The sequence below is a fragment of the Strix uralensis genome, chromosome 6 (assembly GCF_047716275.1).
Source record: "Strix uralensis isolate ZFMK-TIS-50842 chromosome 6, bStrUra1, whole genome shotgun sequence".
Taxonomy (NCBI): Eukaryota; Metazoa; Chordata; class Aves; order Strigiformes; family Strigidae; genus Strix; species Strix uralensis.
In genome coordinates, this window is record NC_133977.1 from 45,406,039 (window position 1) to 45,422,827 (window position 16,789).

Sequence of the window (16,789 nt, forward strand, 5' to 3'; positions counted from 1 at the left end):
TGCCATGTTTCTGAATGCAGATGGCATTGCTTATTAGATTTGATTTTGTGTGGCACTCGCTACTGTCACCATCTTGTACTTGATCAACATCTACAGGAACTTACATAAACTTAAACCCACCGGGGTTTAGCCACATGCTGGGTAGCCAGCTGCTCTGAAGACAACAGTTCTAAGACACACATGCAACATAAAGCTGCAGCTACCTAGGAACTTCCAGGCCAAAAAATAAAATCTCCAATCAATTAAATGTCTCCACTGTCAGATAGTCACTGAGCACAGGAGTTGTAGAAAGCAAATGTGGACTTAGTCACTTGGAATTCTACATCCAGCTTCAGGTGCCTTTAATCCTCTTCTCTGATCTGGTCACAGCTCAGCTATATTCAGCATCTTGCAATTACCAAGCAAGACCTGAATAAACAGAGCACCACAGTGACTCTGTGATAATAATTTTCCTTTTTATAAACCCAATCACTTAATTTTAAATTAATTTTAAAAGCAATTCAGGATAACAGCAAACCATTTTTAATGTCTTATGGTACCTATTAGAAACTCTATGCACTATCCAGGCCATATCTTGTACTTGGAATAGTCAGTCAGCTCACGATCCAAAAAGCCTGAAAAGGTGTCAGATCCGAACGGTGGCACTGGCCTGTGCCAACTTTCGTGATCAGTTCTGCAAAGACTCAAAACCAATTTATGTGCTGCAACACGTGAAACATGTAAGAGTACTGTGAGTTTCTACAGGACTGCAGTTCTGTGCTGTGATGTCACTATGCCAGTGTGTCTGCCTTCGTTCAGGAGAATATATACTTTAAAATGCCTTACACCATACCTGTAGCACTACAGTACCTAATGACAGTAACATCTCTTTGACCTTCTTTGATTAATGTTTCTGAAGGCTTTGAAGATGAAAAGCACTAAGTAATTTCAAAGAATTATTAATCTCCACAAACAGTAAGCATTTCTCTTTAAGCTGTTTTATTTGGTACAGTGCGCCAATTCTGGGACACACAACGCTAAGCATTTACCAACTTTTGATTCATAATAGCCCAAAGGTGTGATTATTTCATCCCTGCATTCCTCAGTGAACCGTGCCATTTCCTTGTATTTTATTCTGCAAGGTTTATTAGCATAAGAAAAGAACATTCCCTAACTCTATGGCATAGCACAGTGCACAGCTTTAAAGAAAAGTCATTTTTTTCCTGATCAGTTCTGCTGAAAACTCAATAATTCAAGTATGTGTGTGTCTCTTGCTACGAGCTAAAATCATTGCAGGTATGTTTAAGGAAAGGCATAGATATATTTGTAGCATAAGCATACAGACATTTAAGTTTAGCTGTCAGCAGGTATTGTAACAAAATAAGGTCAAAGTAGCATTTCCCATGAAATGCTTAAGACCAAATTTAATATTCTAATGCCAATGGTACTTTAACCCTATTTTAATTACATTTCTGGTCCATGCAATTTGGTGGCTCCCTCTACATAAAAAAAGTAAGCCTGTGATTTAAGAGCAATCATAACCAGACTACATGCAGGTGTCTTACGTGCCTCTGTTACAGAGGAATTCCTCTATGAAATCAACTATTTCTCCAACAGGTCATTAAAGGCCATCCCCTGCAATGAGGACTGGGCAAGGGTTCAGACGTTAACGGGCTGAAGTCCTAAATTACATCAAACAGGTGAAGAGCATCTACAACTAGATGCACAGTTTAAGACCCTAAAAGAATAATAAATATCTTTGAGGCTGTGAAGTGCCTGATGTGCTCCTCTCACACAAAACAAACCTGATTATAAATAATTTTGCAAGGTGGGAATGCAGAAGATCTTATTACCCACCTACAATTAAAAAAATCTCAAAGGGAGCTGGTTTTAATGGGTGTACCCTATCATGATTACAACAGTTTAGTGCTTACAGAGGTCTAAGACTTTCATGGATATGAATTGATTCAAACTAAGAAATAAATTGATCCAGGGTACAATCATGATGCAACCTTCCTGCCAAACAGGAAGAAAAAAAAATGACTTATCTGAATTTATTCTAATTTAGAATGTTGGGAGATCAAAGCAAATCAGATTATAAGACGTTCTTAGTGATACTATAGGTGTTCACATTTAATTTCTTTTACCTTTCTCTGTCTTTAACTGCTTGTTCAGCCATTAATTTTCTTAATTCCTCCAGACGTTGTAGATCTTTCTCTTCCTGTTCTTGCCACTTGAGCTGTTTCTCAGCCCAGTACTTTTTCACCTAAAGTTTGAACAAATACAGAAAACAAAATAAGAATAATTCACAAGTCAGGGTAGTGAGAACAAATAAAGTAAGAAAAGTAATAAGCTAAAGAAAATCCAGTTTTGATCTTTTTAGAATAAAATTTATACTTTAGAACAGTATGGGCTAACAAAAGATTTACTAGGAGAATAAGAGGGTGTGCAGCCCCCACAGCAAAACAGTACAATCAGACTGTGGACACTAATTAGCATATAATCTTCAGCCGCAAACGAAAGAATACCACTTTCATTTTGCTCCTTGCTTTCCTACTCTGCCATCAAAACCTTCAATGATGCTGCTCAAGTGAGTGGACATTCCTCGAGGTAAAATGTCCGAGGTCAGCTCCAGGGGCTGGATCCACGCCAGCCCAGAGCCCGCAGAGCAGCTGGAAGCAGCGTAGGAGTGGTCCTCGTGGACACGTGAAGCTTTTCCAAAGCTGAGGGAGAAAGAAAGGCCTGAAGCAAGACAGTGAAACCTGAGCAGGGAAGCTTATCTGGAAAGATGAGGCTTTTGGATGCAAAATGAGGAATTGGGATTTAAAGTAAAATATTGCTGAAGTGAAACTATGAATTCTTCATTTGAATAAATTCTACAGGATTCTGTTCCTAAAACCAGGGCAGTTCTTCAAAGACAACTGGTAGAATTTGCATCAAGCTTGTAATTCCTGCCTTGCTGTGATATATATTACAAATCATAGTACAGAATCACTGAGGTTGGAATGACCCTTCAGATGATGGAGCCCAACCGTTAACCCAGCACTGCCCAGGCCACCACTAAACCACGTCCCTGAGTGCCACATCTACACGTCTTTTAGATACCTCCAGGGACGGTGACTCCACCACTTCCCTGGCAGCCTGTTCCAGTGATGGACAACCCTTCTGGGGAAAAAATTGTTCCTAATATCCAAACTAAACCTCCCCTTGTGCAACTTCAGGCCGTTTCCTCTTGTCCTATTGCTTGTTACTTGGGAGAAGAGACTAACACCCACCCCCACCTTGCTCCAACCTCCTTTCAGGGAGTTGTAGAGGGCGATGAGGTCTCCCCTCAGCCTCCTCTTCTTCAGACTAAACCCCCCCAGTTCCCTCAGCTGCTGCTCACAGGACTTGTGCTCCAGACCCTGCACCAGCTTCGTTGCTTTTCTTTGGACACACTCCAGCCCCTCAGTGTCTGTCTTGTAGTGAGGGGCCCAAAACTGAACCCAGTATTTGAGGTGCAGCCTCACCAGTGCCGAGTCCAGGCCCCCAGTCCTGCTGGCCACACTATTGGTGGTACAAGCCAGGGTGCTGTTGGCCTTCCTGGCCACCTGGACACACTGCTGGCTCACGTTCAGCTGGTGCTCGATGAACACCTTAAAGCTCCCTTAAGAAGAAAACTGTGGCAGGGGTTACACTTTCCAAAGTTTCAAATGGTGACTCACAACTAATTTCACAAGCCACCACCTTGCTGGGAAAGCTGATAGAGCAGGTTTTCTTAGACACAGGAACAAGAATCACCTTCTCATCTTTGAAGTGCTGTCTTCAGGGTTTTTTTTTTTTTTAATACAATTTTCAAGAACACCCGAATTACACTGAAATTCTGGAGCATGACTCCAACACTGCATTCCTAAGCTAGCATTAGGTGAGCCCGTTCAGGTCACAAATGCTGGAGCCACCTCAGCGGAGGGTTTGTAAGGCTCTCAGGTCATCTAACCCACACAGCATGATCAGCACCAATTAGATCATTCCCGTCTAGGTAAGACGTCCCTGAAATACAAATGTATTTACTTTGCTTCTGAGATACCTATTACTATTAATTTTCACCAAGTCCCAACTGCCACAGTTAGACCGCTCCTAACAAGCCATCAGCTAGGCATAAAGTACAAGATGTGTGGTGTGGTACAAGGCCAACAGCGACTGCAGCACAGACAACTCACCAGCCCTTTGATTTTCCAGCTCCGTTTACAAGCAGCTGCTGCCTGTCACTGTCAGAGAGAAGCCTCTCTCACTTTGGACACCCGGCAGGGGCACAGAACTTCCAGTTCATAGAATCATAGAATCACGGAATCATTCAGGTTGGAAAAGACCCTCGGGATTATCGAGTCCAACCCTCAACCCGACTCTACAAAGTTCTCCCCTACACCACATCCCCCAACAGCTCATCTAAATGACCCTTAAACACAGCCAGGGCTGGTGACTCCACCCCCTCCCTGGGCAGCCTATTCCACTGTCTGACCACTCTTTCTGTGAAAAATTTTTTCCTGTCCTGTAAAATTCCTGTCCTGTAACAGAAAAAGGCCCTTCTGCTTGCAGAGCAAAGCGCAGGGAACAGCCTCCTGTACCACTCGCTCCACAATCCAACAGCTGCACAGCAACGTCTCCTGATGATGCGACGTGCAGCTGAGGGCCCAGGGCTGACACCAAGCAAGGCTCTCGGAACCGGTGACCACAGCCCCTGTTAGAGCTGACGACACGACGGCAGGCAGCAACCATCACGATGGCTGAGGAACCACCCTCTAGGAATAGAGAGCACCCCTGGCGGCACAGCCAAACCAGCACTACCCCTCCTGGGACACACCAGCCCAGGGCACAGACCCAGCCAACAGGCGAACCAGTGGCTACTGTCAGAACGTGGTACAAAAAGAACAGGAAAAAAGAGAAAATATGTTTACATGCAGTTCTGATCCCTCCCTCTCTGAAATGAACCTTTTCATGTGGAAAGAGAAGAGAAACAGTAATGATCAAAGGTTCACCGTGTTCACAGGAGTTCTCAAACAGGCACTGAAGGAACAGGATGGGGCTATTCAGATGGAGAAGTGACAATTTATGAGGGATTTGATAAGAAGCTTACAAATTCACAAGTGCCACGAAGAGGCTGGATGGAGATTGATCCTGCCTCTCCAACATGAGAACTAGGAGGCTTCAGCTGACACTAGCAAGAACCAGATTTAGAACAGGAACAAGGATGGGGGAACAGCTGGAGACTGGGAAAGCAGCTGTGGGGAGGGAAATTACCACATGTGTTTCCTCTATTGTTACGGCCACTGCTGGAGACAGAAGACAGGGCTGGTGGCCTCCTGGCCGGTGCCGGCGCTGCCCTTCTCCCCCCTGCCCCTGGGACCTCAGCTGCTGACTGCCGAACTCGGTGCCAGGGGCTAGGGCTCACTCCATCTCACGGCCTGGTGAAAACACGTGTTCTTTGGAAGATTAACAGTGGTACAAAATGTGTGCAAATGATGACCGTTAATACAGAATAGAAAAACCAAAGAGGACTGTCCTGGTTTGAGCCCAGAGGGCAGCTGAGCACCACGCAGACACTCACTCCCCCCTTCCCCTCAGGACTGAGAAAATGAAGCAAAAGCCTCGGGAATTGAGACAAGGACAGGGAGGGGTGGTTCACCCATTATGGTCACTGGCAAGACAAACTTAATAGGGGAATAAGAAGAACATCAATTTAATTCAGCACATAGCAGACAGAGTAGGACCGTGAGAAGCATTACTAGATCTGAAGAACACCTCCCCCCACCCCTCCCTTCTTCCCGGGCTCAGTTTTGTTCCTGATCTCTCTACCTCCCCGTCCCAGCGGCGCAGGGGCAGGGAAAGGGGGTGCAGTCAGTCCTGCTGCTGCTTCCTCCTCGGGGGGAGGACTCCTCTGCATTCTGCCCCTGTTCTACATGGCTCCCTTCTCCTCCACAAACTTTCTCTGGCATGAGTCCTTCCCACGGGCTGCAGCTGGTCCCGGGCTGCTCTGGCGTGGGTCACCCCACATGCTGCCGTCCTCCCAGTGCCGAGCTACCACAGCAGGGGCTGCTGCTCCCTCAGAGTCCGGCCTCCTTGATGTGCAGCTGCCTGCTCGGGTGTGGGGCCCTCCCCAGGCAGATCCCTGCTCCTTCGGTGACCCCCACGGGTGGCGGGGGGGCGGCCCTGCCACCTCACCATGGGATACAGGGGGGGCTTTGCTCCGGCAGCTCCCCCCTTCCTCTTCCTTCCTCCCACTGACCTCAGTGTTTGCAGAGGGGTCCTTCTCCTAACTCCTCCTCACGAGCCCCCTCTCCTCCTCCCAGTCCCCTTCTCACATACGTTATCCCAGAGGTGCAGCCACCGTCGCTCACTGGCCCAGCCTTGGCCAGAGGCGGCTCCGACTTGGAGCTGGGGGAGCTCTGAGGAGCTTCTCATGGGGGCCACTGCTGCAGCCCCCTCCCCTGCTGCCAAAAACCTGCCACACACACAAACCCAGCACAAAGGCACATAAAATCATAAGTAAGATTTTTCAGTAAGCACTGATAGACAAATTATATATCAGGACAAAAAGCCCTTTAGTTTACCTAATTTCAGCAACTAATTTCCAGGAAGAGTTTAGACATCTCTAGATAGGAACCTGGGTATGAACGTAAGTTCAAAGAGAGAGGAGTGTATTCAGGGCACTACGCTCCTCCTTATTATGTTAATAATACGAAACAGTTCAGCCTACGTAAGGTGACTGGATATGAACATAACTTCTCAACTCAGTCTAAGAAAGGTGTCAGTTATGTGTACTAGCAGCGTGACGCTCCAGCCCTCTCCTGCACCCCTTTGCCTATGGAAAACCCCAGCACACCTCGCTGTAAGACCCTCCCATTTCCTGATCTTGCAGCCCCCTGCCCCAGCCGACGCTAAGCTGACCTATCCTGCCTGCCCCAGCTATTAACAGCAGCACACAATACTGCACTCGTGTTACACGTCACCTCCAACAGGTAGCACACATTCCCTTTTCTGTGTTATACTCTGCTATCCCAGCGAGAAGAGTCAGGATGACCTGGTAGATCTACAAGCGTTAGTGCTCTTGCAGTTTCTCTTTGTTGCACTTTTCATTCTCATTTCCACCTTTTTTTTCTATTTCACGTGCAGGTACCAGAAGAGAAAGACAAGCTGGGACGAGAAGAGAAATAATGACATACCATGATGCACTTCCAAATAAGAAACCAAAAGAATAGCCAGTGCTTCGTACTACCTCAGGGCTGACTGAGAAACCCCTTAAATTCCTTAGACCTAACAGACTTCTTGGCAATTGCTATGAGAAATAGAAAGAGAAAAGATAAAAAATTAACTAAAAATTACTGCTTTCAGCAAAACAAAGATAGTGTTTACCTCGAAAATCAAGACTGAGTTTTTGAAAAGACTATTGATGATGACAGAAGCGTATGACAATGCTGCCAAGTTGTAATTCACTGACAGCATTGTGTTTCTAAAATTTAAAATACAGCTGGAAAAATACAGGAAAGAAGCTTTAGAAAAAGATGCAAAAATCTAAGAAAATCTTAGGAATTTTAATAACCTAAGAAAGTGTTAGTTATAAAATGAATTTACAAAAGCAATTGAAATTATACCTCAATAATCTTTGATTTTACGTTGATTTTACGATTAAATGCATAAAGCTCCTCTGAAGGTCTGAGACCTTATCCTACCTCCCAAAACACAGGTAATTTCTTACAATGAAATTTACTTATGGAATCATCTCACATAGGAAAAGCTTCATAAAATGGCAATAAAAATAACTTCTGTATCATCCATGGAACTGTATTGAATTTAAGCCTCTCTTGGAGATTTCAGTTGAAATGGCAGTCAAAATACCATCCTCTTTAGATGATTGACTTTGTGCAGAAAATCCTCTAACTATCATGATGCAGAATAAAACGGGTCTTCCAAACAGCGCTTGTATTTCACAATTCCCAAGCTATAAGCCAATCGTTTCTTTATATGGGCCATTTTTTATATATGAAGTACATAAAAACAAGGATGGCTATAGCCATACTTCTTAGAATGCTTTTGTTTAATACTGTTTGGAATACTTATATTTATGAAATAAAAGTCTCTCTTTTGTAATTATTCCCCTTTCTGTATTCTACGTTGCCTGAAGGCTTTTTTATAAACTCTAATTAGGGGCCAGTGGATATATCTGAATATGGAATTTCAGAAATATAGGAAAAAATCTGATCTGCAGTCCAGCAGAGCAAATGTAGCATTGGGATTTAAGATTTAACATCATTTTACCCATTCTCAGGTTGGGAAGTACTTGACATACCCAACGTAGGTTACGAACGGGGCAGAGAGTGGGCATTTCTTTTACACTGATCATGGATGTTTTACATATTCTTCTTGCTGCCACGGAACGTTCACCAGAGAAGCAGTGGAAGGTTAGCAGCGCTTTTCAAGGATCTCGGATGTACAATACTCAAATGAAACACATGACTGCTGACCTCAGACAGCTGCTATTCCATCTGTGCACAGGCAGAGGACTGCTCTGTATAGACATTACATGCAGGCCAGAGAAAAGTGGAAAGTTTGCACAATCAAAATATTTACACGTAAAATGAACATTGCTGGCGGCGGGGCCAACGCAGCCTCCCCAAGCCTCTTCCCTTCCCTGCGGTTTCAGAGTCACCTGCCACTACAAACACAGCCTGAGTAAAGACAAATAAGCAGAACAAGCTGTAACAAAAAGCAGCAGCAAAGTTTCTCATAACCAAAGCAGCAAACCATCATTAAATACAGGCAGCCCCCCTCTCTGCACCTCCGTTCCCAGGCTGGTGCAGAAACCACAAAATCTCACAATCACACACTCCAACCGAGACAACTTCCACATTATCCATACCAGACAAAAATCTCATCACATCTCACCTGGAAAACTCTTATATACAAGATGAATGCAGACACCAAATGTAGATGTTCTGCCTAAATTTGTTATTTTATAACTTTAAATCCAGCATGTAAGAACAGGAACAACGTATCAGTCAAGAACAAACAACCAGGACACATGTCAGTGTGAAAACAAAGAAATCACACATACAGTAAAGTTTTGAAACACAATGCATGTACACATAATTTTGAAAAATTCCCCTGTGTCTTTTTATAGAGGATTACCTCTAAATAGTTCACTGATGATATCTGCAGTAAGCCAATTAAAGGTAAAGGTAAAACCAATACCAATTTAAACTGAGCCAGAATTTCTCTGGAAGTGCATGGTTTGCAAACACATAAATATGTCTGTCTCAACTTTTGAACCTGAAATGACAGTCTCAAATACTGGAGATAAATTTAAGGATAAATAAGACAAATTAAAATGAGGATAAAGCCATGCGTTACCTGGTCAGACCCCATAACTGAGCAGGAGATTGGACTAGACACCTCTTGAGGTCCCTTCCAGTCTGAACTTTCCCAATTCCTATGAAAATCTCTGATTCCTATGAAAAGTGAGAGTATTCTGTGTATTTTGAAGGATAGAGAAACATCTCTTGAAACTGACTTTTGGACAATTAGTTGCAATTTTGCTAACTATATGATTGAGCATAGTTTAACAGAAGGATTGTGCTCTGCCAAGAATCTATACTTCATCTTTAAGATAAATTGCAGAAAAAGAATAAAATCAGGTGACCGATGTAAGCAGAGACTTCTTCAGCTAGAGAAGAAACTGGATACGTGCAATGTGCAAACACAGTCATGACCAAGAAAAATGAACTCACAAATATAAGAAAATCAATCTGAAATTAGGCAGCTTTTCAAATTCTGGCTCTGGGACTTGCAGCAATGAGAACTAATGAGGAGGTAACAGTCTCTGTCTGGAGACAAGAAGGCTTCAGCAGCTTCAGCTTCTCTTCTCCAGGCAGCACTTTCCTCAAGTGCTTCTCTGCAGAATTGTTGATATAACCAAACTCAACGGTCATGCAAACTAACACCAGGAGTACAATGAGCTGCAAGAGCTTCTGCTCTTGACCTATTTGACATGGCAGGAAGACATGTTTCTTTGGAAAAAACAAGGAAGAGATATTTGAGTGCTATAAAAACAGGGAAATTCCAAGTAGTGTAGCACTTAATTTCCATTCTCCTGCCAAGGCAGCCAGTTTCACCCGCCTGCAGGTCATTTATTTTGCTTTGCTATAATTTCTTTTCTGCTTTTAGTAGGTGTAAATTGTTTTAGTAACAATCAAATTGCTGTAAGTATGGATAGTTTTGTGTTTGGTTTTTTTTTCCCTGCAAGGAATATCACTGCAATAGACACCTCTACTGACATGAGAATCCATCACATCCCAGGGCGTCTAACTGGCCACGTTGTAGTCCCATCAGTAAACGTTTGCTCCCAGTAAGATAATTTACACAGAAATATGGCAGATAAAGACAAAAAGGTAAAATCTAATGAGAAAACGTGGTAACGTATATAGAGATTTTGTTTTCTTCTTTCTTTTGCACAAGTTTTCTGTAGTGTGACACATACTGATGTCACTAAATTCTTCATATGCATCATGAAAATACTCTATTTGGAACAGTTTAGCCTTGTTTTCTTCTTAACTCTGCTTTTAACTGGCATGTTGTAACAGCCCAGCTTTTAGTGACCCTTCTTGCAAATGTGTTAGCACAAGTAGTCCTGTAAAAGTGACAACTCATCAGCATTTGAAAGACAAAGCAGTAAGAATCTATGACATTCTCCAACTTACTTCTTTCCAGAAATAAGTATGCCACAGAAACAAATACGCCGCAGGAGAGCTGGACTCTGAGCATGCCAGATTTCAGTGTAAAAAATAATCAGAAAAAGAGGTGAAGTTCTAATAAAACAACCTCCTGGATTTTCGCCATATCATTGAAATAAAAAGGTCAACACAAACACATACGTGACACAGCCTGGTTTTCTCAAAGCATTACATTCATGGTAGCGGATTTCTGATTTTCTAATAAGTTGAAGACATCAGTTTAGACATCAAAGCCACTTCCCAAGCAGTCAGCACCTGAGTGCCCAGAATGCTGCGATGCAGATGCCCGCTGTCGGGGCGGTTCAGGCGGCGGCGGTGCCCCGGGCCCGCTCCAGGGCCCTGTGTGCCAAGCGCAGCGCGCTGTCTGGCAGACAAGGGACGGCGAGGCTCTGTGCTGCACTGCAGCACACTTAACTGCAGCACTGGCAGCTGCCAGAGCCTTTGCCACATTGCTAAAAAGCACAAATCTGTAAGAATTAGAAATCCAGTAGTGCCTCGGCACTGATTTTTTGTGACACAGAGTCAGTCACGTACAGTTATTGTGTACGCTTTTTAAAGAAATGTAATGAAGTAGCACAACTGGTGTATACGAGCAGGCAGCTTTAAAGCTAGGATGGACAGCAGCAAGACTCAACTAACCATTTGCTCATCTCAATACTAATTCCTAATACTTTAGAATACACAGTCAAGAAGGGTTAAAGATTTTAAAGGCAATTGTACATATAAACATATGCAAAAAATGTATAAAAGTTTCTCATACTTTCTCTTTCTCCTGAGCTCTACGAATCATCTCCTGTTCTTTCTGTAGCCTTTCTTCCTCATCTTTCTTCTCTTTTCTTCTGGCAGCTACGGCAGCTTCTAGTTCAGCAGCCTCTTCCTGCTGTGCTTTCCACTGTAGAACCTGGAAGGAACAGTTGAAAAGACAGTCCTGCAAGCAGGCTTGGGTAATACTGTGACCCTGCCAACCTGGACTGGGAAGGAAACCCATGTAATCCATTTACAGACCAAGATTTATAATCTTACCAGCAATATCAGACCATTCAGTAAGCACTGCCTTTGCGCATGTTAACGTGCAATCCACAACCGACTGGCACATGCAGGGAAATCACACAGGAGGAGACTTGACCTCCTGACATCTTCCTGACACACCGTATTGCTTAAACAAGGCAACACGTCCTCAGGAACTGGCCACAGGTAGTGACTTATTTGCAGCGCTCTCAGGCAGTGTGGATGTCCGGCTCACCTCGGCCTTGTCAAGGGCAGATGTATGCTGTTGTACATTCAGGAGCATTAACAGTTGCCAGCTCTTTCTGCAATGGGTTTGTCAAGTGCTAACGGAACTCTGTACTCCTCAAAGGAACAAGCATTTCAGCCATTTTTCATCTGGTATTCTATACTACAGTGAGTACTTTAATATGAAGATACTAAAATATTTATAGTTTTTTTCCATGTACTGCATTTCACTGGCTATGTGCACAGACTCGATTAATTCTTCTGTTCTGTACTTGTGAAAGATTTCTGTTCAGAAACCCAGCACTCCCCATGGTCTGAGGTTCTCAGTGAGCTGCATCTCTGAGTGATGCCATGTTTGCCTCGCTTCTCTGCTTAAATAACAGTTAGAGTTTCTTCTTCACAAAGTGTCCCAATAGACTAAATACCGCTGTAACTTTTCATGTAGTGCAGGCAAAGCAATAACATGAAAATAACATGACATTTTACAGTGGTTGTAAAATTAAACTCTCTCTTTATTAAAAGATTTAAAGATAGCTTCTTAAAGAAATACTCTGCCTGTCATGAATGCCATGTGTACACAGACTAACCAACAGTTACCTTTGTCTCCTGCAACCTGAGTTTATCTTTAAAAGTTCAATGCAGTTTGCTACCATACCCAAGCATTAGCATTAACTGGTGTGTTTCCATGTTCTAATAAAAAGGACAGAGTTTTGGGGTTCTTCGAGCAACTTTCATTTACACTATTATTCGCTCAGAGTACATACAACTTTTCCCAGCTTTGATTCCATCCCCAAAGTTAAGAATTATGATTTAGGTGAACACTAAATGCTTTTTAACCTCTTTTCTTCCCTTTTTGTAACTAATTCTCAGCAAAGGCCTGCTCATAACTGAGTTTCACCTTCTGAAATCTCCTTTCTCTCCTTTCTAGGGGAAAACCAAAAAGCTAGGAAGCAGCCATCTTCACCAATTAGATATTTTACAGAAGAGCCTGGCTCCGGCCTCTTTGCACCCTCCCTCCTGGTATTTACCCACCTTGATGAGATCCCCTAAGCCTCCTCTTCTCTGGGCTGAGCAGTCCCAGCTCTCTCTGCCTTCCCTCATAGGAGGGGTGCCCCAGACCCTTCATTTTAATGGTCCTTCGCTGGACTCGCTCCAGTAAGAAAGAAATAATGGAACACTTTTTGAGGCAGGGACCTGTATCCAGATGTCCTCAAAATTACAAAGAACATCCTCAATTCTGGACTAGCTTGAACCAGGGTCTTCTCAATCCCTGATACTGTCGCTGTTCCACTTGAAAATCACCAAGAAGCAGAAGAGCATCTCTCTTCCAGGGAACGTCTTCTCTGCTGTCCACTGGCTGTTCATTAGTGCCAAAGAATTACTCGGGTGGAGACAGGAACACATCCCCTCTCTAGTTCAGTCCTCACATAACTCTCCCTTGCCAGTTCCCATACTTAGCTTTGGGACTCAAGCCTTCCCTCTGAGATCTTATTTCTGTAAGTTGGTTCCTAAGTTAAAAACACCAAGTCGACAAGCAGATGCTGTAAGATTTAAGCAAGTTCCAAGAAAAAGAATCAGGCATTTAGCTATGGTTTTAGGCGTAACAGAAATGCATTTTCTTGAGGAATATGCAAAGCAAGAATTCTTGTGATGGAGTTCAGCGTAGGGACACTACCAAAAAGGCAGAAAAGCAGCAGGTAAGAGGACTGGACCTAACACGCTGTCCTGGGAGAGCTGTCTGAACTCTGCCAAGTTCTGACGACAGCCACCGAAGGTGAGGAACAGGTGAGTATAAGGACCGAGAGGGATTCAGCCCTTTATTTCAGGGGTTTCTATAGTTCTGACAGTGATGACCAGTTCAGCTCTAGAGGGGATCTGGACAGCTTGCTTAGCCTGCAAGAGTGAAAATGGGTGAGAACGTAAGCAAAAAATGGCTATGTAGCAGAGGTTTGTTAGATGGATTCTACAGAGGAAGCCAGCGGGTTTGGGCCTGTCATGTGCAGAGGGAGCGACAAACCGACTGGTTCTAAGCCGTACAAGAATAAGACATCGTGAGCAAAGAAATCCCTAGCAGCTCCATACGCTGCAGCAAGCGAGTTCCAGGGGAAGTGTCAGCAGAAGAATGGGTACCACGCTTAATGAAAACAGCCCATTACAACTTCCAACCATCCATCTAAACGGAAATATGGAATAACAATAAAAATGGAACGAGGATTACATGAGATGACCATACTAGCAGCTAAGAGACTTCTAGAGGGAAGGTGTCAATTTTTGTAAGACCCTATTTTCTGGAGCTTACCTGAGTGAAACCTCCCCCACACTGCAAAACTGGGAACACAAGGTCTCTGTCTAAATAGAAATTTTTATTTAGCAATTTTGACAGCAGTCTGCTCATGCATTTTAGCAGTTTAAGAATCTAAAATAAAACGCTAAATTGTTTCAGTTACCCTTCACTTGCTACACTAATAAACTCAAAGGAATGTTTTGAAAGTGAATGTGGAAGAGCATGCAATCATTTCTACCTCACTTTTGAAACAGACTGAAGCAAACTCATAGACATGAAGCTTTAAAATCTAACAACAAACAAAACATGAAATCTGCTAAAAGACTGGAGCTAGAATAAACTGCAGAAGCATTTGAAGGAACTTTAAACTTCTGTAATAACATCACTGAGATCTTGTGAACTGAAATGAGGTAACAGTCAAACTATGTAACACAAAAACTGCTTTTTTTAAGCTTGTATTTTCCTACATCCTGCATCACACTCCTTTCAAACTCTCTTCAATAATGAGATATATGCCAGTGTAAGCAGGCTCATGACACGATGCAGCTTCAGCTTCTCCCCACGTCTGAGAACCCTTTTGATCCTTTACTGGTCTCCTCTAGATACTAATTTACGTATTAACCAGGGACCTTAATTGTTTGATTGCAGCCATTCATTTACATGGTGAGTCCATTAAATTGGTCTCAATAAAAGCTGCAGTTAACTGATACTTCAGGGGAACTACTGACTGGAAATAGATATTGAGAATAGAATTGGCCCAGCAGAGTCTGTCAAGATGAGAACTGGTCAAAGGAAAGAAAACAATAACAAAGCAGCAAGCAAACACAGACACTAATCTAGTGTAAAATCACCTCAAGTCATTCTGATTAGCAGTTGCTGATTAGCATGGCACATGTTACACACCAGCCTCACGACAGGCCATAATCACTTCCCCTAGTTATTTTCATATAGCTCTTCTGTTAAAGCCTTTTGATTCAAGTCAGAAATCAATACTGGGGCACAATCTAGATTTTCAACAGGTTTCATACAAACAAGTGAGCGTAACCAAGCATCAAATATATAACTTCACACAGCTGACAAATCATTAATCATGCAGTGAGGTTCCCCAGGCAAAGCTGATATGCCAATAATTCAGTGCATATCTCCACTACCTTCCACAATGCTCTCTACACTGCCCTCAATCACTACTAAACACACCTATTTTTACTCAGTGGGTAGATTCTGCCTTCCATTTTTATCTGGTTAGTTCTTCTGAATGCATGAGCTCATTGCCAATCAAGAAAAGGGGTGATAAGAATGACAGAAGGAAGGAAAGTTTCATTATGTTTCACTTTCCCGCAGTACACGCTTATCCTTTTCTGTAGGCAGCGTATGAGGTTAGTTTACATTATCCCTTCCCCTCCCACGTATAGCTAATCCATGCCTTTTCATTAAGGCAAAAGAGGAGTCACTTCCTTTAAAAACATTATTCATAGTTGCAACAAAAAAGGAAAAATTGGTAAAAACCAGAAAAGCCGTGTTTGCAAAATATTTGTAAAATGTGATTCAGTAGGTTGGCATTAGGCCATGTCTTCCCCACATGAAGAGTTAAAGCCATACAGGATAAAATGTTCTTAACAGAGTTGAGCTAAATTAAAGTGTTTAATTATGCAAGAAATACCAAAATTTAGGAATTAAAGAGCTGATTCAAACTCTCAATATATTTCACTTTTTAAACCACATCTGAACATGAAAGCATCTCTCCGAGAGAGAAGTTCTAGTCCCGCAGCCTCGACTTCTTCTGTGGGCCAGCCTGCCTGTAAAGGGGATCTCCTCAGGGGAGTACTGGCCCCAGGAGATGGCGGGGCCGCAGTGAAGAGCCCCCTGTTCGTACTGCCAGGGGTTCAAGAAATAGGAGCGAGACTATCGTAATTCACGATAGCAAAGGACACAGTGGACAGAACCCGGCCTGCGGCTGGATTCACCCGGCCAAGCGCACCGCGCCGTGCGTCCAAACAGCCCAGGGCACGGTGGGACCCAGCCCCAGGGAGCCTCTGGGCACTGCTGCAGAGCACCCGGTGACGGGCAGGCAGCGGGACGGGGCATTGCGGCTGGGGAACCTCCACACCACGTGCCTCCGTACTTCTAATGTGCTGCTGCTGCAGAGTGACTGCCTGATGCCGAGTTTCCAGCATTCCTACCACTTCAGCTTTTCAAGAATCCCACTGTAGTCATCACCTTTTTCCTCCAGAGGTAGGATTGTGCAGATCTGAAGAACCAAAACAAAAAAAATTTCTGGAAAATAGTTCTGATTCACTGAGGCAGTAATCTGGGACCACAGAATGCACAAAAAAATTAATGTGTTCTTGATTGCACTTTTTCATTCCTATGAGTGGAAAATCAGAAGGGTAGAGTTTACTGTGTCAACAGTAAATGTGCTGTTTAAATATTTTAAAAAACCCTAGTAGTTAAACTAATATTGGAAATACACAAAAAACTGGATCCCCTATTGGCTGTTTCACAAAGAAGCTTACATTTTAGCAGTACAAGC

At 43.3% G+C, this 16,789-nt stretch overlaps 1 protein-coding gene across 1 annotated transcript in view; it reads right to left on the minus strand.

The window, feature by feature from the left end:
* Positions 1–16,789, minus strand: part of CCDC148 (coiled-coil domain containing 148) — a 79,305-nt gene that overhangs the window by 10,995 nt on the left and 51,521 nt on the right. The window contains exons 11-12 of the mRNA XM_074872345.1: positions 11,503–11,643; positions 2,127–2,245 (exon numbers count right to left, since the gene is read on the minus strand). Of these exons, the coding sequence (XP_074728446.1) occupies positions 2,127–2,245; positions 11,503–11,643 (260 nt within the window). The remainder of the gene's footprint in view (positions 1–2,126; positions 2,246–11,502; positions 11,644–16,789) is intronic.